The sequence below is a fragment of the Cydia amplana genome, chromosome 17, assembly GCF_948474715.1.
Source record: "Cydia amplana chromosome 17, ilCydAmpl1.1, whole genome shotgun sequence".
Taxonomy (NCBI): Eukaryota; Metazoa; Arthropoda; class Insecta; order Lepidoptera; family Tortricidae; genus Cydia; species Cydia amplana.
The window spans coordinates 14,400,390-14,427,591 of NC_086085.1; the positions used below are offsets into that span (position 1 = coordinate 14,400,390).

The 27,202-nt window shown below is 41.2% G+C and overlaps 2 protein-coding genes across 4 annotated transcripts in view; both read left to right on the top strand.

The window, feature by feature from the left end:
• LOC134655827 (cell growth regulator with RING finger domain protein 1-like) overlaps positions 1-26,044 on the top strand; it is a 47,315-nt gene extending 21,271 nt beyond the window's left edge. Inside the window, exons 3-8 of one of the 3 annotated variants that reach the window (XM_063511313.1) lie at positions 13,093-13,228; positions 18,604-18,748; positions 19,578-19,685; positions 20,567-20,711; positions 25,351-25,447; positions 25,987-26,044. In XM_063511313.1, coding sequence (XP_063367383.1) covers positions 13,093-13,228; positions 18,604-18,748; positions 19,578-19,685; positions 20,567-20,711; positions 25,351-25,447; positions 25,987-26,017 — 662 coding nt within the window. In that variant the 3' untranslated portion in view covers positions 26,018-26,044. Of the gene's footprint in view, positions 1-13,092; positions 13,229-18,603; positions 18,749-19,577; positions 19,686-20,566; positions 20,712-25,350; positions 25,579-25,855; positions 25,921-25,986 lie in introns of those variants that run through there. The other 2 variants (XM_063511312.1, XM_063511311.1) reach the window with 2 other exon arrangements.
• Positions 1-27,202, top strand: part of LOC134655832 (molybdopterin synthase sulfur carrier subunit) — a 226,791-nt gene that overhangs the window by 156,115 nt on the left and 43,474 nt on the right. The window lies entirely within an intron of this gene.

Consider the following 27,202-nt stretch of genomic DNA (forward strand, 5'->3'; position numbering starts at 1 on the left):
GTAATTATGATGATGAGATGAGATTTTATGAAACAATAGAACATCGATTTGTTGATTATGGTAATTTTTTTAAATTACGCACTCGTGCAATCTAATCTGTAAGATTGTCCATACAAATTTGCAATGTATTGTACTGAAAATAGAAATAGTAAATGAGGTGAGTAATTCACAAACGCAACAACACCCATAAAAAAACTAGCACGTGCATATCGGTTATACGAGGGGTATTCAAAATATTCTCGGTATGAGAATGAAAACAAACAAGTACGAAAAGTTTGATATTTTTATTTTTCAATATACTCCCCCCCTATGTTCATACACTTAAAAGATCGATCAATTATTTTTTTTAATCCCTCGTAAAAATATTTTTTATCTTTCGTGGAAAAATGCTCCTCCACTGCCGCCTTCAATGCTTCATCGTCAGAAAATTTATTTCCACGCAGATCCTTTTTAAGATTGGGGAGCAAAAAGAAGTCGCTGGGGGCTAAGTCCGGACTATACGGTGGGTGAGTAACAGTTTTAAACCCACGTTCAACAATAGCTGCCTTGGCAATATGAGCAGTATGGACGGGGGCGTTGTCATGCAGAAGCAGAATACCTTTGGTTAACTTTCCTCGCCTCTTTTCTTTAATTACATCCTTTAATTGACGTAGAATGTTAGCGTAGTACTGTCCTGTGATATTTACACCTTTTTCTTTATAATCGATTAGTAATACTCCTTCACAATCCCAAAATATCGTGGCCATGACCTTGCCAGCTGAAGGGATGACCTTCAACTTCTTGGGATGAGCTGAACCCTTAATGTGCCACTGCATGGACTCTTGTTTACTCTCTGGGTCATAATGATGAACCCAGGTTTCATCTCCAGTAACTATTCTTTGCAGCACCTCATCAGGATTTTCACCGCACAGGTCAATAAAATCGGAACAACAAGCTACACGCATGTCTTTTTGAAGCCGAGTCAGCATTCGCGGAACCCATCTTGCACTTACTTTTGACATATTAAGATGGTCATGTATAATATCATGTACGGTACCAATAGAGAGATTGGTTACTTGTGCTATAGATTTTACCTTCACTCGACCATCTTCCAATATAAGTTTTTCCACTTTATCAATATTTTCTTGTGAAGTAGCTACTACAGGCCGGCCAGGTCTAGGGTCATCTTCAATACTCTCCCTTCCGCGTTTAAACTCGCTTGACCACTTTTGAATGGTAGATAAAGAAGGAGCAGACTCACGGTAAACACAATCCATTTCCTCTTTTATGGTTTTTTGATTTTTACCCTGTTTTGTCAAGAATTTTATCACGCATCGATGTTCTAATTTAGTTAACATTGTCAATTCGCACAGGATGTTCATGTTTGTTCAGCAATTGCAGAAAAACAAAAGACTATCTCGGTTCGAATTATACTTTTTTTTAATGTCAATGAATAAACCTTAGCGGCCAGTAACGAAAGAAATTTTAGAAGAGGTCGTAAGATATCAATACCGAGAATATTTTGAACGCCCCTCGTAGTTTACCCATGTAAAGACTATTTTTTATAGACTCAGTATTAACGTAGTAATTGCATATCTAGGAGATAAAGTAATCAACATTCATCAGAATGCCAGGACTCAGGCCTCCCCCAGCTGCATACATCTTAGTGCCAGTTGCACCATCCGCACTTGACAGGCTGATCAACGTCACTCGGCGCCGCGGCGGTTTACTATGAAACTTTCCAATTTCCATACAATCACAGAATAAATAATAGTACTAGTAGTTAGGGAGGCGAGGTAGCTAAATGGCGTAATTCAACGGCGCCGTCGAGACCTATCAAAATCGAAAGATAAAATAATTTCGAAAAGAAAAGCTCGTATGGCAAAAACCATTTTAGCGGTGGGTTTGGCGTGTACGGTTTTTCAAAAATGTTAAAAAAAACAGTTACTTGGGCATTCTCGAGCGCGTCAGATATTCATACTACGTATGCCCCGAGTGCCTCTGATAACAACGGTATACTAATCTGCCGGTTTGCGTGGTGGGGGTAGGCATATAAAGTAGTCAAAAATGCAAAAAAAAAAATTTACTCGAGCGCGTCAGATTTTCGGAAGGGGTGTTAAGTAGGCCCCAAGGAAGCTTCCTTTAAAAAAACTGACGATTTCGGCGTGACGATAAGTTACGATGAATTTTTGAAAATGCAAAAAAAAAAGTTTTTTTGAAATACTCGAGCGCGTCAGATTTTCATAGGGGAGGTTTATCTCGGTATCCTGAAAGCATATTTTTTTAATCTGACAAAAATGTTGGTGGGTTCTCTTAATCTGACCGGGAGTTTGAGTTTTTATTAACCGCCTTCAAAAAAAAAGAAGGTTCTCAGTTTGACCCGTATGTATGTATGTATGTATGTATGTATGTATGTATGTATGTATGTATGTATGTATGTATATTTGTTCGCGATTATCTCGCGTTTGGCTGAACCGATTTTGATGCGGTTTTCAGAAAAGTGTTTCTTACATTCTGGAGAAGGTTTTAGTATACATAGATCTGAGCTGATGCTGAACCCTGGCTGTACCTAGTGGAACTCAGGTTTGGTGCAACATAGGCTCACGCTGTTTTGGTCATCCGACACGCCTTGATGAGCACTTGTGAGAGCAGTACCCAAGATAGGGCTCATGCTGAACCCTGGATGTACCTAGTGGAACTCGGGATGTACCTAGTGGAACTCAGGTTTGGTGCAACATAGGCCCACGCTGTTTTGGTCATCCGTCTCATCTTGATGAGCACTTGGGAGAGCAGTATCCAAGATAGAGCTGATGCTGAACCCTGGCTGTACCTAGTGGAACTCAGGTTTGGTGCAACATAGGCCAACGCTATTTTGGCTATCCGTCTCATCTTGATGAGCACTTGGGAGAGCAGTACCCAAGATAGAGCTGATGCACCAAACCACCCTGGCTGGCAGGGTTCACCCTGGCTGTACCTAGTGGAACTCAAGTTTGGTGCAACATAGGCCCACGCTATTTTGGTCATCCGGCACATCTTGATGAGCACTTGGGAGAGCAGTACCCAAGATAGAACTGATGCACCAAACCACCCTGGCTGGCAGGGTTCACCCTGGCTGTACCTAGTGGAACTCAAGTTTGGTGCAACATAGGCCCACGCTATTTTGGTCATCCGTCACATCTTGATGAGCACTTGGGGGAGCAGTACCCAAGATAGAACTGATGCTGAACCCTGGCTGTACTTAGTGGAACTCAGGTTTGGTGCAACATAGGCCAACGCTATTTTGGCCATCCGTCACATCTTGATGAGCACTTGGGAGAGCAGTACCCAAGACGGAGCTGATGCTGAACCCTTGCTGTACCTAGTGGAACTCAGGTTTGGTGAAACATAGGCCCACGCTATTTTGGTAATCTGTCACATCTTGATGAGCACTTGGGAGAGCAGTACCCAAGATAGAGCTGATGCTAAACCCTTGCTGTACCTAGTGGAACTTAGGTTTGGTGCAACATAGGCACACTTTGTTTTGGTTAACCGACTTGTCGTCGTTTGCCTATGTTGCAGAGGTCCACTAGGTGGGTCGATGAACTTTTTTCTAACTGCCTTTAAAAAAAGGACGTTCTCAGTTTGACCCGTATGTATGTACGTATGTATGTGTGTATATTTGTTCGTGATTATCTCGCGTTTGGCTGAACCGATTTTGATGCGGTTTTCAGAAAAGTGTTTGTTACATTCTGGAGAAGGTTTTAGTGTACAGTACATGGATGGTTTGAAAAACCAATTGGACCCGGTAGGTGGCCATGCTATCGGTATTCGGTATACCTACCAACAAATTTATGTTGCTAAAACCGATTTAGATAAAATAGTGGGAGTGGGAGTCGGACTCGGACTGGGACTGGGAATGGGAGTGGGAGTGGGAGCAATATACATACAAATCGTTTAGCACCAAAACGTCATATTATGTGTGTCGCGATTATCATCGAATTAGGCCATCACCAACATTAATAGACTAAATAGAGAGCCTAACAAACTAGTATTTTAGCCCAAAACCTAAAATAAATGAAGTACCTACCTATCACTAAAAAGTAAAAAATAAAATAAAATAAATTAAAAATAATTAAAAAATTAAAATAAACAAAAATAAAACCAAAATAAAATAACTTAATATAATATCTTCTTTAAAAAAAGGGAACCGCCTTCAAAAAACCAACCCACTGAATAGTACAAAATAATTTTTATATGGCACCCCTTTACGTGTCCAGTCCCTATCCCACGGCGTAAAGCAAATTTTTGCCAAACCAAAAAGTAATTAATACCTAATAATAAGAAAATTTATAATCACCCGGGTAATTACTTAGTTTTTGAAGGCGGTGCCAAACCAACAAAAACAGTCTTTACTACCAATCAGAAAAACAATACGAGTACGTAGTACTTAACCTACAAGAACTAAATTAATGAGTAAACTAAGTATGTATTTATAATGCAAGTAAGTGCAGCGTTCTTCGTTGTATAAGATATCGGTTCTCAAAAATTTTGGTTTGGCACCGACTTCAAAAACTAAGTAATTACCCGGGTGATTATTAATTTTCTTATTATTAGGTATTAATTACTTTTTGGTTTGGCAAAAATTTGCTTTACGCCGTGGGATAGGGACTGGACACGTAAAGGGGTGCCATATAAAAATTATTTTGTACTTTTCAGTGGGTTGGTTTTTTGAAGGCGGTTCCCTTTTTTTTTAAAAGATATATTAAGTTATTTAATTTTGGTTTTATTTTTGTTTATTTTAATTTTTTAATTATTTTTAATTTTGATGCTTCAAGTCAAAAAGTTTTAACTTTGGACAAAAATGTAAAGAGACCTTTTTTGTGTAAAATAAAATTACCTTTTTTGTTTATTTAAACTTTTTTTTTGTAAAATGTATCGTTCGCGACTTATATGCCGCAACGCGTTCTTAGGAAGACGAAATGGCTCCTCCACACTTCCGGTCATGCGGAAACCGGCAGATTTTGTATTTTTAGTAAGTTTTAGATTATATTCTTCAAAATAAAAAAATAAAAAATCTCGCTCGAGAATGCCGGATTAACGTTTTTTTTTTACAAGTTCGCGACCCTATAACTCGGCGGCGTCAAGGACTTATCGTCAGATTAGTTAAATTTAGTCTTTAAACACTAAAATCAACTCCCAATATCTTAATCTGACGCGCTCGAGTATTTCAGACTATCCATTTTTTGTTACTAATCTGATCGTCTATCCTAGGCGCGCGTCACTACATATAGAGCTAAATACTTTACAAGGTTGTTCTATTAGGTCTAAGGTATCTCTCATATCTTAAACTGCCACGCTCGAGTATTGCCGAAAATTCCCCTATTCGCCTCCCTAACTATAGGTACAGAAGACTCACTCTCTAACAAAATGCGTCTGTTACGATCAGGCGGCCTAGCATGAGTTGCGTTCTCGCGCGCGACTCCATACTTGAAGTCGCGCCAGATGTATGGAGTCGCGGCAACAGCGCCGCGCGCGGCTTATGGCTAGCCACCAAAATTGGTGTGGAATGGATGTACTTTTAGCTACCTGTAGTGTAGCAAACCGACGAAATCGCGGAGTGAGCCACGCCTGATACAATATAATTTAGCGAGCTCTTTAACGATGACAGTTTGGTGCAACCGACCCTTAATAGAAAAGTTGATAAAACGCTTCCAACTGGGCAAGTATCCCGAACTGACCCCGTTAATTCTCGATTCGTTTTGTCACACATATTTGACATTCTCTCTACAGCTTGACAGCATCTTGGCGCCATGAGGTTATAAAAGTTGACGCAATAAACACTATCACGCTAAACAGAAGATAAACAGATCCGAGTATGGAACCAAGGTTGATGGATCCTTTACGTGGCGTAATGGCGTAAATCTAATTAGATGTTGTAGCCACGACGTTAATTCAGGGTCATGGCCGTTTATTAGGGTCTGTCACCAGGCTGTATCTCACGAACCGCGATAGCTAGACAGTTGAAATTTTCACAGATGATGTATTTCTGTTGCCGCTATAACAACAATTACTAAAAACAGAATAAAATAAAGATTTAAGTGGGGCTCCCATACAACAAACGTGATTTTTGACCGAAGTTAAGCAACGTCGGGCGGGGTCAGTACTTGGATGGGTGACCGTTTTTAGGGTTCCGTAGCCAAATGGCAAAAAACGGAACCCTTATAGATTCGTCATGTCTGTCTGTCTGTCCGTCTGTCCGTCTGTCCGTCCGTATGTCACAGCCACTTTTCTCCGAAACTATAAGAACTATACTGTTGAAACTTGGTAAGTAGATGTATTCTGTGAACCGCATTAAGATTTTCACACAAAAATAGAAAAAAAACAATTAATTTTTGGGGTTCCCCATACTTCGAACTGAAACTCAAAATTTTTTTTTTCATCAAACCCATACGTGTGGGGTATCTATGGATAAGTCTTCAAAAACGATATTGAGGTTCCTAATATCATTTTTTTCTAAACTGAATAGTTTGCGCTAGAGACACTTCCAAAGTGGTAAAATGTGTGTCCCCCCCCCCCCCCTAACTTCTAAAATAAGAGAATGATAAAACTAAAAAAAATATATGATGTACATTACCATGTAAACTTCCACCGAAAATTGGTTTGAACGAGATCTAGCAAGTAGTTTTTTTTTAATACGTCATAAATCGCCTAAATACGGAACCCTTCATGGGCGAGTCCGACTCGCACTTGGCCGCTTTTTTTGCTTGTTTTGCTCTATTTTTTGTTGATGGTGCGGAACCCTCCGTGCGCGAGTCCGACTCGCACTTGGCCGGTTTTTAATTTACTGCATAGTTCTTTGCAAGTAGATGGATTTAGATATAAGTATATCAGCTATGAATTATGATAGGAACTTGTCAATGCACGATTGTCATCTTCGCTAGGACCGCAGAAGGTACATCGAAAATTGTATCGAGAAGACGAAAGTCACGTGACTATTTCCATGCATTCTATAAGTTGCCATTGGTGTTTTCTATCAACGAATGTCGTTTTGGCTAGGCCCCCTGATCCACTTACGATGCGGGGTCTAGTGACCGATCTCTCGATCTCTTATCGCATTGACTTTAATTTTAATATGTATACTTATTACGTCGTAAAGATGTTACGTAAGCATTTGCTAAAGCAAGAGTTCGAATAATATCCATCATTATTATATTTATAGTATGTATTTTATAAATATGTGGTAGTTTATATATATTTTATTTATTTATGTAATTTATAAGTATATGTAGTTTGCTTTTTTTTAACTCACTCAATATATTTTCTCTCTCTGCACCAATTGAAGGTATATCTGTTTGGCCCCATGGTTGACTGGTAGAGAATGCCATTTGGCATTAAGTCCGCCATTTGTACATTGTTGTATATGTTTTGTGCAATAAAGTTTAAATAAATAAATAAAGACGGGCACTAGGAAATGGGCCAGTTCGTTGGTGGACAAATCGCGTGGGTCTATCTTTACTCCTGAAATCTTTGGATTATCGCGGCGTTTCTCTGATGGCGTTGTCTAGACTGCGGGCGCAGCATGGTTCCATTTTTATCGCCTGTCACTATGCCCGTCACTTTCGCACTTACATACTTGTTAGAACGTGACAGGCATGGTGACAAGCGATAAAAATGCGACCGTGCTACCGCCGCTGGCCAATATGTCTTACGAATTTTTCGTAGGCCGCTCTGCGTTAGGACATTGCACGTGCCAAATGCCAAATATTTATTTTTATTTGACCTCTATATGGATATTTGAACAAAGAGTTGACAGCGGTATGTATTCGATTGCAATTTATTAGCGTCTAGAGCGTGTCTACATTTTATTGACCTTCACTGGTTGTCGAGTCAATCAATGTTTACTCGGCCGAAACATTTCCGCGTAGTTCGTGCATTATTTGACCCAGCTCTTTTTGTTATTTTGATAGGGTCTTATTTTTAATGATATTTGAGGCAAACGAACAGACAAATCGCCTGATGGTAAGCAATTGCCCTTGCCCATGGACACCTGCAACACCAGAGAAGATGGAGGCGCCTTGCCAGCCTTTATGATGGGAGTACGTTCTTTTCTTGAAGGTTTGAAGTTGAAGGTCGTATCGGTCCGGAAATACCGACGACAGTTCATTCCACAGTGCTTTGCGAGGCAGGAAGTTAGGAAGTTTCTGGAGAAACGCACAGTTGATGAAATGTTGTCGCGTAGAGCGATGGCGGAAAGAAACAGAAAAGATGCGAATAATTCCTCGTTAAATATTATGTACCTACATGTCAGCTGCAGAGAAAAGGTAGGTATAGCCGCCATCAGATATATCGGAGCGGCCAAGGTGCTCACAAATATCTGAACACGCCTCTATTGTCAGGGCGTTAGAGTGCGTGTTTAGATATTGTGAACACCTTGGCCGCTCCGATATATCTGATGGCGACTGCACCCCTCCTTCATGGACGTTTGTATTGTATGCAAAGGTTCTAAGCAATCTAAGCGAATACCATTGCTGACTGTAACAGACACCTGGCCGCAAAAATATGTGACACGCTCTAAATAATGGCTCTACAAATAAAATCGTGTCAGACATTTTTGCGGCCTTCGTTATGTAACATTTTTTTTTTTCGAATAATTCACGTTTAATTATCAAAAATTTAAAATTATAAAAAAAACAGAATAAGCAACAACAAAAACATGGCGCTAGTGCAGGGTGGAGGCAGACGGGCTAGGTATGGCTGCACCGTCATTGAGACCGAAGAAATGTTGGATGGGTTTGAATTTGTGCCGTGTCCCACGGATACACATGCTGGTGGCTCGGATTATCGAAATCATAATTTTGGATCTTAGCCAGCCCATTACTACGCTAAGGGATCTGTCCCAACGGTCAGCGATGGCTTCACCGAGATGTTTGATGAAGTAACTTATTATTGCAGGTGACTGTACACTCGATAGCAAATCTTGCAGTTTATGACCCTATATGTTATTTTGATAGGGTCTATTTTGTTCAAACTAACTTTCCAAACAAAGTTACCCTTTTTCAACACTCTTAAGTGTAAATTTACAACATGAATGGTAATGAATCGCGGCGTATTAGTATAGCGGCGAGCCGCAGCTGCGGTTAGGGCTCCGCTAATGGCCACTGGCTCATTACTTTAATGGCCGTGAACAAAATCGGAGAAGCCATTTTGAATCCCAAATTATAACTGTCATTTTCATTTGTAAACTCTGAAATGAATGACGGTCGAAGTTAGTTCAAATACTAGGTTAAAGTCAATGTAGAGAAGATCGGCATATAAAATGTATTGCTGCAGACGTATTACGGATGGCTTTATCCACGTGATAAAATAACTGTCACTTTTTAACAGCGCGGGATAGAAAGTGACGGACACCGTTTCATCACGCTGTCACGTAGACCAGACTGACCATCATATCCGTACTGGGACAGTCATAGGGCAAGATCCCTCGTATTTGTATATGTATATGTACGTCGCTCAGACAAAGACAGAAAGGAACAGCTTCGCTCCTTCAGGTCTACCGACCTTCTCCATAATTCATCTAAAGCGGTACAGCTGTTTAAGCGTGAAGAGGTAACAGACAGACAGACAGACTTTCGCATTTATAATATAATTAGGGATGTGTACGGAAAATAATTAGGCATAGACATAGAATTTTTTTATTCAACATACATACATATAATCACGCCTATTTTCCGGAGGGGTAGGCAGAGACCGCGGATTTCCACTTGCTACGATCCTGACATACCTCTTTCGCTCTTTTTATTCAACATCACATGAAATGGCAGAGTTAACAGATAGTGTAACACATTTTTAGATTTTTACAGATGAATTGTATTTTCTATTTCCATTGTTACATTTTCGCCTATCAACTTACAAAATTACCCAGTAAGGATATGATGGTCGTCTCTTGTCTACGTGACAGCGTGATAAAACGGTATTCGTAAACTTTCAATCGCGCTCTGTTAAAAAGTGACGGATATTTTTGTCACGGATAAAGCCATGCATAATAGGCCTGCTGAACATAGTTCGATGACATCTGCGATATATTGGCCGGTGAAACTAGAGCACACCACTTATGACGACCCCGAACAGTGCCAATTGTCAACTCGAAACTAGCACAGATTGCACGCATTGTACTTTGCGATGCGAAAATAAATGGGAATAGGTACTTCCGAGATGATTTTGATGGGTAAAAACGTTATGGATAACGGATTCATGTGAGCACTATCAAAATTACCGATTTGGTTACATTATACTAAGGCTTTTGTCAGCTTTCAAGACGTAGAAATGGCTAAAACGGTCTAAAAAATGTGGTGTCTTGACAATACATATAGTTGTGTTCAAATCATTTTGAACTTTACGAAACTACGCTGCTAACTACATTTTAATATTAACGTATCGGTATCGCACCCAACCCCGATTAACGTGAACCAGACAGCGTATCAGACACACAAAACCTTTTAGTAGCCCAAACATTTCCGGAAACGACCTTAAAGGCTTGGCCAGACACAGAGCGCGACTTGGCGCGACGCAGCGCCGCGTGATGCCGACGCGATGACTGTTCAAACTGGGCGCGCGCGGACCGCGCTCTCAACACGCCCTCATCGCGCGCGCGAACGCGGCGCGGCCGCGCGGGAACGCGGCGCGGCCGCGCGCCACCGCTCGCTGCCTAACGTCCGATCCGACTGATGTGACCCAGCGCAACGCGGCGGCCCGCCGCGTCCGCGCGGCGCAGCGCTGCGCGGACGCAAGGGGCCGCGCGGCGCGGGGCGCGACTGAAGCGGGGCGTGATACCGGCGGGACGCAGTCTGTTTGACGTCGGTAACCTGTTAGCATGTGCCGCGGTCGCGCGGCGCGGACGCGTCGCTGCGTCGCGCTCTGTGTCTGGCCAAGCCTTTAGGTGACGGGCGCACCTCGAGGCTGATATATATTGATATTAGTGACTGGCTTTAAACGTTATAAATTGGTTATAAAATGCCTGAAAACTCGCCTCTTTAACCTTTTCCACGCCGTATCAAACACAAAAGCTGTCACTCAGACGCCACATCATTGAAGTGTCAAAACTGAAGTTGACCTTTATGTATATGCACGTAGGTCGATGTTGCTCTGTGGTATGTGACCGATTAATCGGTCTGTGGCGTTGAACCTACGCTGCGGATATATCGGTCATTAGCGTCCAAAAGGTTAACCAATGTATCCTGCCCACCATGACCTACGCGGTGGTGCCGTAAAATGGACGCTCACTAAGGAAGCTGTGCATAAAATCCGAGTGGCACACAGAGCCATGGAGCGCGCCATGCTCGGCATCAAACTGCAAGACCGAGTGAGGAATGTCGAGATCCGACGACGCACCAAGGTGCAAAACGTCGGATACGTCATTACCAAACTTAAATGGACCTGGGCGAGACATGATGGCAGGTGGGCCAAAATGTTAACGGAGCGGTGGCCGCTTTCAGACGAAAGGAGTCCCTGGGGTCCGTTGGCTCGTTGGGAGGACGATATTCGGAATATTGCGGGTCACTTCTGGATGAGATTGGCTCAGGACCGGGATAAGTGGCGTACTCGAAGAGAGGCCTATGCTCAGCAGTGGGCGATAAAAGGCTGATATGATGATTATGATGATGAAATTGGTTTTTGATTCGATGTTACTTGCAGACCCTGCATGTTGCACCTCGCACTGGACTGGCCCCTACTGTTAATCTGCTAATCGTTGTAGGTCAATAAGACACAAACAAGATTGTCACGAATCACGACCGATCATGTATAATAAATATTTAGTGTCGTGAGCGTAAGTTACTGGCACGTAAACATGGCACACCAACCCGTGCTGAAATATAAGGAAAACTAACAAAAAATTATGTACATACCATACATAACATGGTAGTGTAAACCATAGAGAAATATAAGTAAAGAAAGAGTGGTAACCCCACCCCATACATCAGTTTTCTTACCAAAACGCGAGTTATTTCGTAGTCGACTTCTAACGTGAAGTAGCGGACATTATCAATTCTGCATGTTTCGGGCCCTTCGGGGGTCCTTCCTCAGGCTCGAGTGCTCGCGGCGACTGCAACTCGTGCACTGATCGCCCCCCCCCCCTTTTATTTATGACTAGACTAGTCGTTTGTCAATATTACATACAAAATAGCCAGGGAGGCTCGCGGGCCGCAAGTGACAGGTTCACGGGCCGCGGGTTGCTGACCGCTGGTCTAGACATTACTAATAATGATATTCCTATGTTTGGTAATGAAATTCAGTAATCTCTTCACACACTTGTCAATATTCTACATCATTACTACCCACGGGTAGTTTAAATTGTTAATTCGCTGACATAAGAGCTATGGGACATATTTTTGAATATGATGTGTGCACCCATATATTTACACTTGACTGTATGTATCGAAGAACCAAAACCTTTATCGATTGCATCCTAAAAGAACACGGAGACCGTTACGCGTACAATCAAACAATTTATATTAATTTAACTTGACACAAATTCGACCACTTGGATTGAATCCTTGTCAAAATGTCGGAAGCATTTTACCAATATCAATTTATAACTATACAAGTTATTATCGCTCCATGGATGTACGTAGTACTTTGATGTTTCTTCCTCTACTTAATAGTACCACTCCTTCGCTTCCAATGCGTGGTGTATGGGGTAGGGCACAACTATTGGCTATTTGATGTGGGCGGTGGTTGAAGTGCAAAACTTAGGGGGCCCACTGATTACCAGTTCGCCGGACGATATTAGCCTGTCAGTTAAAAGCAAAAGGTGACAGCTCCGAACAACGGAGCATTTATACACTTCATAGATCTTTGATAGAGGGTAAACATTTGCTATCCAGAGTTCAGTTTATTTTGTGACATCAGGAGCCCGTTTCTCAAAAGCTTGTAACTTACAAGTGGAAGTCCCTATCTAACAAAAGCTGTCAAAAAGTGCCATCCGTTTGTATTACAAGTTACAAGCTTTTGAGAAACAGGCCCCAGATCAGAGTTATTGCTTGTAAAGATCCGGTCCAGTCGCATCAACCACAATCGACGAATTAACAATGAAAAAGAACTGAATTACTTATTTAATTCGTCCTTACTTTGTTTCAGGCGTAAGCAGCGTCGTGTCCTCCACAGTGCGTTACTACCACGCAGCCTGGTGGGGCGCGCCAGTACGAGAGTTACACGCAACTCTGTGGGGATCCCTACCGCAGATCCTCGCCTCGCCGCACCTCAGCTTCACCAGGTAGTGTACTACAGCGTGTCATCCACAGTGCGTTACTACCACGCAGCCTGGTGGGGCGCGCCAGTACGAGAGTTACACGCAACTCTGTGGGGATTCCTACCGCAGATCCTCGCCTCGCCGCACCTCAGCTTCACCAGGTAGTGTACTACAGCGTGTCATCCACAGTGCGTTACTACCACGCCGTCTGTTGGGGCGCGCCAATACGAGAGTTACACGCAAATCTGGGGATCCCTACCGCAGATCCTCGCCTCGCCGCACCTCAGCTTCACCAGGTAGTGTACTACAGCGTGTCATCCACAGTGCGTTACTACCACGCCGTCTGGCCTGGTGGGGCGCGCCAGTACGAGGGTTACACGCAAAGAAGTTTTCACTTCAACAAGCCGTGAACAAACTTTTGATTTATTTGATTTGCATTTTTTTACGCTCACATGTTTTGTTTATACCAAATTAAGGACTCACCTCAAAGTACATAGGTGTGTTAAAATTGAATAAATATTATGATGACAGAACTGACTAAATGTTATTAAGTCGGATCCATCTGTATAATTTAATAAGGTAAACGTACTAGTGCTCGACATGCTAATGCCCAATAGATGACACCCTGCTGTCACGTCTATTGACAACGACTTACGTTTCAAGATGACAGGTACTGGGACCGCGTCGAGCACCAGTACGTTTAACTACGATTACCTTATCAGAAAATAATGGTAACATTAAAACAAAATGTTATAAAATATGTTCATGATTGTGTCATCTCACACGTGACCTTGTTAATGATGGATGAACTATTATATCGATACTTAATAGCTCGTTATTTATTTTATAGTGTTGTGTTGTAAGATCTATTAGCCACTAAGTACAGCCGTCATCAGATATAGTATAGCGGAGCGGCCAAGGTGCTCATAAATATCTTAACAATCGTGAGTATGTTTTCAAGGCGTTATAAAATATTATTTTAGCGACATGACCGCTGCGATAAATCTGATGGCTGTACGAAAATGTACATATGTATATCGCAGTATGTATCTACTAGAGGTTTCGCATATTAATTAATCCATTCAGCGGGCTCAGCACGGTTCCATTTTTTATCCACTATCACTAAGCCCGTCACTTTCGCACTTACATACTTGTTAGAACGTGACAGGCATGGTGATAAATGATAAAAATGCGACCGTGCTACTAGGGCTGAGCTATATTTTAGAATTGTAAAGGCATGTGTAAAAACGAAGATTACAATTTTATGTATAAACATGATTTACCTATTTATGTACCTACCTATGGACAGTCAACCAATCTGATTGAAAGGCCACTATAGAACCTTCAACCTTGTGACTTTAATAACTACTAGATACCATGCCATACATCACTCGATAAGCACTGTCGTAGAAGATAAACAAATCGATTCATTAAGACATGGTTCTATAGTGACCAAAGGAATCAAATATACAGCATAATTAAGGGGCCCACTGATGAGCAGTCCGCCGGAGGATATAGGCCTGTCAGTTGTTCGGAGCTGTCACCTTTTGCGTTTAAGGCTCCGTTAACGATTTTAGAGCAAAAATGTAAAATTGATAGATTTAGTCGTTGAAATTGTACTCCTTTTGTTACGTAACATCTAAATAACAAGTATTGGTTTCTATTAACACGTCTTCTCATCTTGCCTTTTAATAATAAGGTCCCGAGCGTGCGTTACCGGCAATATATGATGAGAAGAAGCAGTTTTTAAAAATTCATCAAAAAATTATAGTTATAAATTATAAAAAATGATGTATAAGAACAGTTTCAGGAAATGTTGTAGATGGTTTAAGTATTGCGTTGAAATTAAGTCGATATTCACGAAAAATGTTCACTTGTTTTCAAGTAATTTCTGGTGAAAATTGATTTCGTCTAACTTTCATTTACTCTTGTTCAATATCATATAACAAAAATGTAGTCTATGCAAGTTGGAGTACAGGATATGTGTAATACAAAATTACCATTTTTAGCAGTCCAAACTTTACGAAATTTACAAATAAGATCGACTAAATCAGTGCTTTACGCGCGTTTACCTAAACGTATATCAGAAAAAAAATCATTACTAATTTAGTGAGTCAGTTTTCATAAAAATGATCTGTACAAATGCAAGATAAGAAGACGTGCTAATAGATACCAGTACTTGTTATTTCTATTACGTAACAAAAGGTGGACAATTTCATCGACTAAATCTATCAATTTTCATTTTTGCGACTAAAATCGATACCGGCCTCTTAACTGACAGGCCGATATCCTCCGGCGGACTGATCATCAGTGGGCCCCTTTAAACATCTATTTATGTAGTCTACTTCATTTCCCTCAACCAAATCCATCTAGCCTACACACATTGATGTTTTAAGGGGCCTACTGATTAACAGTCCGCCGGCCGGTATCGGCCTGTCAGTTAGAAAAAAAAATTGACAGTTCCGAACAACTGGCAGGCCGATCCGTCCGGCGGACTGTTAATCAGTGGGCCCCTTTAGTTTATAGAACGCTTGGTTAAATTAAGCCGTTGATTTGTGGAATCGATTATTTATACGCACGAAGCTTGCGGTGCCTAATCAAGGCCTTAAAATTGGGGCGAAGGTGAGAGGTAGGTACCCATAGGAATGTGCCGGTCCCACTTCCGATAGCCTTCGCAGTCTAGCTTTGAGCTTTTAAATATTCCGAATATTTTAAAACAAAACATACATAGTATAAAACAAAGTCGCTTCCCGCTGTCTGTATCTGTCTCTATGTATGCTTAGATCTTTAAAACTACGCAGCGGATTTTGATGCGGTTTATTTAATAAATAGAGTGATTCAAGAGGAAGGTTTATGTATAATTTGTTAACCCATTCGAAGCTGGGGCGGGTCGCTAGTTAGGGTCTATAATCGAATACAGTGAAACATGGTTAAATGGGAAGACTTTTTTCACAGCTTCAAGGGACCGTAAACGTGAGTATATGGTTTATACCTCGACGCGTTCCCGAGATAAAGTGTCTTGACAGACAGACAGACGGACGGACGGACAGATGGATGGACAACAAAGTGATCCTATAAGGGTTCCGTTTGTTTCCTTTTGAGGTACGAAACCCTAAAAAGGCTAACCCAAACGCATTGATAGCGTTTTTTTTAATGTTTAAGGGGCCCACTGATTAACAGTCCGCCGGACGGTATCGGCCTGTCAGTTAGAACAAAAATTTGACAGTTCCGAACAACTGACAGGCCGATATCGTCCGGCGGACTGGTAATCAGTGGGCCCCTTTATATCTTTCTTGAACTCCATAATTCCTATCCAAGCATTGCAACTCGTAACAAGAACATTACTTGACTCAGTGACTGTAGCCGTGGCAATTTTTTGCCTCCTTCCGATTGGGTCAGAAGCCAATCAGAATCACAATGCCATTGTATTACTCGTAACTCGATCGCAATTGCAGTTTTATAGCATTTCATAAGATTTACGATGCTTACAATATGAAGTATAAATTCTTTGGACCTTGGGTTTCTATAGGGGAGACTAAGACTCAATCCTAGGGGAGCTTTGGTCACCGAAATCATACAAGCATAATTAATTGCTAATACTTAATTGCAAAATAAATGTCCTAAAAGTAACCATCGCTATTACGAAGTATTAGAGTTACAATTGCTATTTTAGATCTATTTTAAATTTAATATAACTTTGGAGTCTTGGGACCAAGTGTCCCTAGTCTCCCCTATGCACGAGTTAAATAAATTGAAAATGTTATTGCCTGTATACTATTGTTTTAATTCAATCGCCATTGTTAAGTTTAATAGTTTAGAATTACTGTAGCCTGAGAAATTTTATAATCTGTGTAATAAATCAGTCAAGTCAATCATGTTTAATTATTATACGTAAACTTTAAATGAAAGAGACCCATTAATTCCTCCATTGTGACATTCCATTCATTTATGACGATTCTGTTAATGACAAAATTGACAAAGCATTTACTAGCTGCATTTTTAAAGAAATTAAAATGGTGTTTTCATCTGATGGAAATGCGCAAAAAAGGTTTTTTTGATAACATGCTTTTATTGCTGACTTTACTTTACCACCAATTGGACTCGTTAAAGTGAAAAATATTAAGGGAAATGCTTTATTAGTAGCTCTGTGGACAAGAAAAACATGGGTCATTTGAAACAAGCTCGACACCTCCAAAACGAACCGTGATAACAAAACAAATTAGAAAAAAAAGAGAGCAGAGTAGAGTCTGTGTGGAACAGACTCTAGACAAAAACGTTCCAGTTGACCCCAGTCTCCCCTACCTACCCAAGAGTTTTATTATAGGTATATCTCGTCATCTCGTGTCCGTGAAACTAATACGTAGTTTAAAAATAAACCGGAATATCGTTGCTAACGTTATTTTACTATGTTTTTAACAAAAATATACTATTTTTATAAACTAACATTCGTTCGCAAGTTCGCAACCGGACGCCCTTGACGACCTGACGTGTTTTCGCGTCTTGTTTTGGTGATGTCGTTGACCCGCCACGCCCATCTGACCCTACCGCTTTAAAATACAGTTTCCCTATTTTTAATTTGAACCATGTTGCAAAGTAGATTAGGGTGGCTTTCGTTTGCTTTAGAAATCAATTAAACAAAAGAAATGCTACCTTATTTAGTTTTTGAAAGGTTCGAATTAGATTGAAACAGTGTACATTGTAATGCGCATTGGGCCTTACGAGGTTAACTCGTTCGAAATCGTGTAGGTCGGAAATCGCCGCTATACTTACTCAACCTCGTATCTGCAACACTCATTTGATGACAAAAACACCCATATTCCGAATGAAAGAAAAGCGACATTTCCATCAAATGATTGTTGCAGATATGAGGAGTATAGCGACGAAATGTGTACATTGTTTAATGATATCGAAAGTGTGTTCAGTGAGCAATTGTGTGAATGAACGATGTCGCTTCCGTTCTCGAAGTGTGTCAACATTCAATCCCCTTGCTTCAACAACATCTAAAACACTACATATCGTCAGGTTACAAGCAAAACTCAGTAATTACCACCACAAGTTCATAGCCATAAGTGAACCATATTAGTACTAAGAGAAGGTTGATTTTTGTTTAATTCTTTTTTAGTAATTAGTGAGTTTTGCTTGTCACCTGACGATTTATGCACATAGCTTTTAATACTCTTTTTGCCTTGATATTGTCTCCTTTAGAGACTCACGATAGGGTTATTACGCCAAAAAGTTCCTTGGTTCTTCAATCTAATCATCTATAATAGCAGTCAACCACCCAAAATTCCCGCAAAAAGCAACTAAATAAATTCCTCTTTAAACTTTAATCTATAAATTTTTGAAAATCAGAGTTTGAAACACTGCCAGCACCCACTAAACGTGTTTTGTTTCTACAGAAGCAACCCACATGACGAGCGGCCTCTACGGCTGAGTTCAGAGGAGCCACTCCAGCTGGGACCGCCGCCTCGAACCTGCTACCCTCTAGTCGTGATCCTCGCGCGCGACCCGCGCGACACCACTGAGCTACGGCCTGATGACACGGTAAGCGTACTTCGGAACCCGGGGTCTGCTTTTCGACTTTTCCTTGTATAAACAAGGTAATAGGAAAGCTAGGGCTGCGACATTTATTTTTCCGTACAATTATATTTATACAGAAAGAAGATAGAAAATAAATGTATCCGACGCTTACAGGATTGCTGAAATCCAATACAACACTTTTATTAATAAAAAACATAAACGTCACTGAAAAGGTCTCCCCTCAGCTTGATGTTAAGTACCTTTGAACTGTCTTGAGGCTGGTCTTCCGTGGAGACCTGTCCAAGTGATCACGTCAGCGCGTAAACTTAACTAACATTAATTAAATATGTACCATCTAACTTATGCAGTCGATGCGCGTAGCAAAAAGCAAGATTTTGACCATTACCTATCGCGCCCGAACAATTGAAGGATATATCACAGACACTAATGTAATTTATAGTTTGTAGCTTTCTAGTAGACCCCGAAGGCTTATCCTATTGTCTATTGTTCAGTAAAACCGCACGTGCTACTTACCTGCAAAAAAGGGTCCTAATTATTCTATTTGGCACCTGAGCGCGGGCTAGTCCAACGCTCAAAAAACCAGTGTAGGTGCGCTCTCCGATAACGCGCCTTTGTTACGCATCTCGATGACACATTTTAGACTGGTTCTGTAGCGTTCGACTCGCCGGCACTCAGTAACCGAAGTACCGATTTTTTATGCAGGTGGTTGTGGCACGTGGCACGAGCGGTTTTTCTTAACAATAGACAATAGGATTAGCCTTCGGGGTCTATTAGAAAGCTACAAACTATACTAACATTTTCCAATCTCTAAAGTTGAATATCGTCATTACAGGTAGCATTGGTGAGCGTGGTACATATTCGCGATGACCAGTGCCCGCTGCCGAGCGGCATCATCGCGCAATATCTCAAGCAAGCGAACGGGCATCTCTCCTGTCTCAAGGTAAACAATACCAGGTCTGGCTCACTCCGCGAAGTCTTCGCGTCGCTACAAGTACCTACATGCGGCCCACACCAATTTCGGTGTCTAGCCATAGTGGTTAATCGTTTTAATAGTTCGAAAAAGATACTGATTTGACTACTAGTCAAATACTCTGCCCGAATTTAACATTCTACTTTTCATTTCTACTCTAAGGAAAGTAAAATACATAAGCAATTAAGCATTTATACAATTTAAAATTATGGAATAAACATACATATAGTACTTAAGTCGTATTTTTTATTTGATAATGAGAAAAATTGTCATAATTTATATTAAGCATTATAATTTAAATATGTAAATAAACTCAATTCCTTATCTAAGTATGTAATAAATACTATTAGCTACCTCTTAGTCTTATGTTAATGATGTCTTATAAGTACTCCTATTTGCATCGTTATCCTCCTAACGTAATTTTCTGGCTAATGGTATCATGCAATTTATAGTCTGTGATATCACGAATTGGTGTCCAAGGTATGGACAATCTGACTGCCGGAGGTCGATTACCAGTGTCCAGACAGGACAATTTCTCGCACAATCTGGTTTAATTGTCCATTTCGTCACGGTGGTGTGGACGCAAAAATAAAATTGACTGGCCCATGTCACTGATTCGATTGTAAAATTATAACCAATCAAATGAAAGAATGCCAATTTCAATGCTTAGTGAGCGACGTTTGGTGATTTGTTTTAGTTTCGAGCGCTGGAATGTCATCAAAAGTTGATTAAATTCTGTACGAGTTTGAATGAACACTTTATGAATTTGACGCCGATTTAATTTCTGGTCAAATTGTCAATTTGATTGTCTCGTCTGGACACCCACTAATGTTTTTTTTTTTGTTTTCCAGCAACTGTACGTGACGGGCGAGCAATGCGACCCGTCCGAGCGGTACGCGGGCGCGGAGTCTGCGTTGTGCTGCGTGTGCGCATCCGCGCCGCTGTCGCGCGCACTGCTGCCCTGCAGACACGCCTGTCTCTGCGCACACTGCCTGCGTGAGTACATGCACTATTTGTGACGTCCCACGGGTAAAGGTACCTTATGGCGGTTGGCGCTTACGCTATTATTAACGCCGCTCCAAATATTATTGCGGCGCTATGCGACGTAAGCGCCAGCGGCCATAAAGTACCTTTTACCGTGGAACGTCACATTTATGTACCATAACAGGAACTGTGTAGCTACCACCACTTTGGCACTGACAAAAATGCTATCGAGAACGTAACTTACTTTCGATGGATCTCGCTTCTCGCATATTAGTGCGAGCGAGATGTATAGAAAGTAAATTACGTAGACGTTAGCGTATATGTCAGTTTTGACACTGTCAGTGACTCATGGTACGGGTACTGATAGATAATGTTAAAATATAAAACGTACACAATGAGGTTGGCCGGTCGAAGTATTTAGCAGATGGCGCGAACATAGTTTGCCCTGTCAATCCCTAGAATTGTGTCAAATTCTGGTTTTTTTATGCCCTGGATGTCAGCTCTTTAAGCCAAATCTCCTAGAAAAAGGGGCAAGCTATGATGGCGCCATCTGTGCAAACCTTTGACAGTTGCCAACCCCATTGGGATACCTTGGGTAAATTCTACTGTGACGCCCGTAATGGGGTGATGCCCATCTGATAGTATGGGCCACGCCATAGTACGGCGAATATCTGCGTTCATCTAGTAATCTGGGTGTAGTGTATTATAATCTATGCTTTATTAGATAGAATCCCCTCAATGACTTTTGAAAGAAAATACAATAACGATACATTTTAAATAAAAAAAACCTGTACCTATTAATTAATGAAATAACGCGTGCTACGTGCCTACGTGCAAGCACGCGTTTTACTAATTGATAATTAGTTGTAAGTATTTATCGTTACATCCGCATTACAGACGCATAATGTACCATCTTTGACTTAAATTGACTATTATAAGTCTTGTCTCAAAGCCAATGTCTACCGATATTCAACATGTTGCAATTCGTATAGTCGCCATCAGATATATCGGGGCAGCCAACGCGCTCACAAATATCTGAACACTCCTCTATTGTCAAGGCGCTAGAGTGCGTGTTCAGATATTTGTGAGCACCTCGGGCGCTCCGATATATCTGATGGCGACTGTGCCTACATAATGCGCGACCACTAACAATCCCGTTTCATTAAAATCTTATTACTCTAATGAGCAGTTTCGGCACACGCTTAGTAGTCTAACCTAACTAATTAATTAGATCCAAAAATATACTTGTGTCCAATTGTCCATACAAGTAGACTTGCTACGTGACTGGCGCCGAGAGCGATTAAAAAATAATTATCAATGAATACTAAATTACTAATAACTTACTGCGAACATATTTAATTAATTTTTGAATCCGTAACAACCAGACAGACAAGAAACTATTAATTTAACAAGATGTTGACGTAGTCGTCATATAATTAAGGCTAAGCTTAGTTTAAATAGTCTCCAAATATAGAGATTGTAACTGAGATTGATTGTACAACTAACCTCTTGATTGAAAATAAACAGATTTAAATTTAAATTTTTTTTTAGGCATTATAAAGAATCAGATCTCTTTAATATACCGAAAAGGAGGATTTCCATTTCTTTTCGGTGTGATATTTGACCTAGAAAACGAATTCCGTTGACCCTAGTTTCCTAGGTATTATTACCTAAATAAACCTACAATCAATACACCTTATAAAACAAAGTCCCCCGCCGCGACTGTCTGTTTGTATGTTCGCGATAAACTGAAAAACTACTAAACGGATTTTCATGCGGCATTCGCCTATCAATAGTGATATAGATTCTTGAGGAAGGTTTAGTTGTATAATTTGTTAACCCGTGCGAAGCCGGGGCGGATCGCTAGTTATAATTTATATAGGTAGATACAAACAAACAAATCGTGTTTAATATCTATTATTATTTGTATTGGCCAGATATAAATAATGTGTAATATAAGTCGCCTCTCAGTTATTAAATCAATCACGAAATTGTTTTTAACCTTACTAACTAACAGCATCACCGGTGGACCGTATGCCCTTGTATCAAGTCAGCTAACACCAAAGCTCGGATAAACGCCCGCCATTTTGAAAACAAATCCTAATTTAGGATCCATTTACGAGTCGAAAATGTTCGTTTACGGTCTACGGATGTCTTCTTCTTCCTCGATTCCTCATGTCTGAGGGTCGCGACCACATGAGGTTATTTCGTGCACCAAGGCTCTCCATTCTGCACGGTTTTCCGCCTTCCTGATAATAGGCCCCTGTGTAGATCCCTGGCAGGCCTTCTTTACAGTGCACCCAGCGGGATGTCATTGGGGCATATTTAATCGTTGACATTGGTATTTTATTTTATTGATTAGGCACACAAAACAGATAACATTTGTTACATGAAATAATTATTTTCAGCACAGGTTTTGGTTGGGAATGCCATCCAAAGCATGTATGCACATCATGAAAACATATTGGAGCGAAAACTACAACTATGCTAAGGCTGTAGCCTTAGCATAGTTGTAGTGTAGCTGTAGCTAACTAACTTAATTACACAGTAAAGCAATTTTTGACACAAAACATAATAATTAAAGAAGTCTATGTTGTATTACGGAACAGGGTAATGTTTTCAAAATGGCGGGCGTTTTTCCGAGCCTTGGCTAACATATACGATGATCTAACTGGGATGCGCCAATGCCGCTGCGTGCGGTAATAATAAAAGGTGTATCGATTAATTCGTCTCACGTATCACCTTGGCCCTCGCTGGCCGTCCCCCGACCGGTCACAGTGTGAATGTTAAACGCTTTTGACGCTATCAATAGTATCAATTGATGGTATACTACAAATTGTATATACACATATGTCATATTTCATGACATCATGATGCCGCTCCTAAGAAAAGGTGTATCGATTAATACGCGTCACACTTTTAACGCTTTCAATGGTATTAATTGATAGAATCCTACATATTGTATAATATACATAATTACATATTATATTAGGTAGCCGGTTGACTCTTGAGTGCAACTGAGATAAGTTTTTGGCAAAAAAAAAATTTTTGGTACAAGCTTATGAACGATTTACGAAGTGAATTGACGAACTATGAACTAAGGTTTACCTGACGAAGATTTTGTTATTAGAATTCATAACTGACCGAAGCGTAGCGAAGGCCTACGTTTTGACTCGGGCATTTTGCTTTTGTATGTCCGGATGTTCTCCTCTACAGGTCACAATTCTCAACCGATTCTTGTGAAATTTTGTGACCAGATTCTATGAGTAAATATATTTTTTTTGTCGATCCCGTTTTTGTAAATTTTCAAAAATGGAGGAGTTGTGATACCTCGCGCTTAAACAAATAGTCGTATCGATATCATAAGAGTATTTTCTTTTTGAGACATATTTACATAGTAAATGGCAAAAAATGCAAAAAAATTGTATTGCTGGTTTAGGCGGTATTTAGATATTTAGTTTGTACTCGAGAATGAGTAACCGAATTTAATCAGCTTAGCTAAGAACTATCATGGCGCATTTTGTAAACAATCGCTTTTTTGTTTGCACACAGAAAGTCTGGGTTCGATCACCAGACATAACTTTTTGTTTTTTTTTTTCACTTAAACTTCGTATTTTTTTAATAAATTAAAATCTTTGTATTGTTGATTGATCAAACCGCTGTGTGGCGCTGTCATCGTGCACGGTCCCAATAAGCTATGCTCGCGAGGTCTACAGCTCACAGAGCCACTAGTTATTATTGCTTTGCTAACCTGGATACCCGTATGACCTACACATTCACCTCTTGGGTACAGTATGACAGAATTGACAAACAGCAAAAACAACGCAACAGCCACTTTTGGCCAGTTTTCCTATCCTATACTATAGCAGTTGACTGTAAGTAGACTGTAATAACTATAAACGATTTGAAATGGTAACTATTACGTGTCCAACCTCGATGATCAATAATGACATCAGACTCTCAGCGCACAACATACGTGATATCCTTAACAGTCAACAAGGACTGGTCTTATTGAACACGTAGCAAACCCAGAGGAAAATATCGGCATAAATATCCTGCAATGTGTATGCATGTTATCTACTATATTCTTAACCCTTCTATTGACGTGCGCGACTACACCCCAATATCAACCTACGTGCATTCCTATAAGATTCATGATACCGTCACGCACGATAGGCTTGGCGTTCAAAGGATTAAAACGTTATTTTTTTGTTAAGATCTCGAGTTGTGTTTTAGCTTACAGGGGCAGGGGTGTCCAACCTTGTATAAAAGCCGTCCAAAATAAATGCATATAACCCATATTTTTTTAACCTTTCATGTGTTATCTGGAGGTCGAAGATCAGTATCAGTTCTTTTCCAAAATGATGTCAGGCATTTTTGTCCGTAGGGGTTTTTAAATGTTAATGTAATCAGATCAGATCAGATAATTTATTTGCTTTTCACGTATAAATACATGCAAATACAGTTATAATACAAAACAATGTGATGATGATGGTATCCTGTTATCCCTCATCGGGGACATAGGGCTCTCAGAAGGGATTTCCATTTTTCGCGGTCCAGCGCGGCCTTCTCCAGCTCCGCCCAGCCGAGGCCAACTGGTGCAGCCTCCTACAAACAATGTACTTACTAAAATCATATTTTCTGATTACAGCAAAGCTGGACAAGTGCCCGATGTGCCGCAGCGCGATCACGTCCTACTTCTGCATCCGAAACGACGAGGAACCGCTTTCCGAGCTCAAGCAGCAGCGGTTCCCGTTCAACAGGCGGCTCTTCAACCTGTTCCACTACCACTAGTGGGACTAGTTCCATCACTGGTAACATCACGTCCTACTTCTGCATCCGAAACGACGAGGAGCCACTTGGAGCTCAAGCAGCAACGCTTCCCGTTCAACAGGCGGCTGTTTAACGTGTTCCACTACCACTAGTGGAACTAGTTCCATAACTGGTAACATCACGTCCTACTTCTGCATTCGAAACGACGAGGAGCCACTTGGAGCTCAAGCAGCAACGCTTCCCGTTCAACAGGCGGCTGTTTAACTTGTTCCACTACCACTAGTGGAACTAGTTCCATCACTGGTAACATCACGTCCTACTTCTGCATTCGAAACGACGAGGAGCCACTTGGAGCTCAAGCAGCAACGCTTCCCGTTCAACAGGCGGCTGTTTAACTTGTTCCACTACCACTAGTGGAACTAGTTCCATAACTGGTAACATCACGTCCTACTTCTGCATCCGAAACGACGAGGAGCCACTTGGAGCTCAAGCAGCAACGCTTCCCGTTCAACAGGCGGCTGTTTAACGTGTTCCACTACCACTAGTGGAACTAGTTCCATAACTGGTAACATCACGTCCTACTTCTGCATTCGAAACGACGAGGAGCCACTTGGAGCTCAAGCAGCAACGCTTCCCGTTCAACAGGCGGCTGTTTAACTTGTTCCACTACCACTAGTGGAACTAGTTCCATCACTGGTAACATCACGTCCTACTTCTGCATTCGAAACGACGAGGAGCCACTTGGAGCTCAAGCAGCAACGCTTCCCGTTCAACAGGCGGCTGTTTAACTTGTTCCACTGCCACTAGTGGAACTAGTTCCATAACTGGTAACATCACGTCCTACTTCTGCATCCGAAACGACGAGGAGTCGCTCTCCGAGCTCAAGCAGCAACGCTTCCCGTTCAACAGGTGGCTGTTTAACTTGTTCCACTACCACTAGTGGAACTAGTTCCATAACTAGTAACATCACGTCCTACTTCTGCATCCGAAACGACGAGGAACCGCTTTCCGAGCTCAAGCAGCAGCGGTTCCCGTTCAACAGGCGGCTGTTTAACCTGTTCCACTACCACTAGTGGAACTAGTTCCATAACTGGTAACATCACGTCCTACTTCTGCATCCGAAACGACGAGGAACCGCTGTCCGAGCTCAAGCAGCAACGCTTCCCGTTCAACAGGCGGCTGTTTAACTTGTTCCACTACCACTAGTGGAACTAGTTCCATAACTGGTAACATCACGTCCTACTTCTGCATCCGAAACGACGAGGAGCCACTCGGAGCTCAAGCAGCAACGCTTCCCGTTCAACAGGCGGCTCTTCAACCTGTTCCATTACCACTAGTGGAACTAGATCTATCCTACTGCATCCGAAACGACGAAAAACCGCTCCGAGCTCAAGCAGCAGCGCTTCAGCAAGCGGCTATTTTACTTGTTCCACTAACACTAGTGGAACTAGTTCCATAACTGGTAACAAGTTCCGGCACACCTATAACAACACTAGTTGAATAAATGCTCCGATACCACTAGTGGAAGAATTTGTTTCATCACAACCACACGATTGACTATACTAGTAGTACCGTAACAGAATGTATGTTTGAATACCAATAGTGTAATCATTTGGTGTAACATGTTGCCGCACTAAAAGTACCAATAATATAATGAATGTTCTGAAATCAGTAACGGAATAACTAGTTCCATGGGTTCCATGCATTCAGCACCAGAAATACCAATAGTA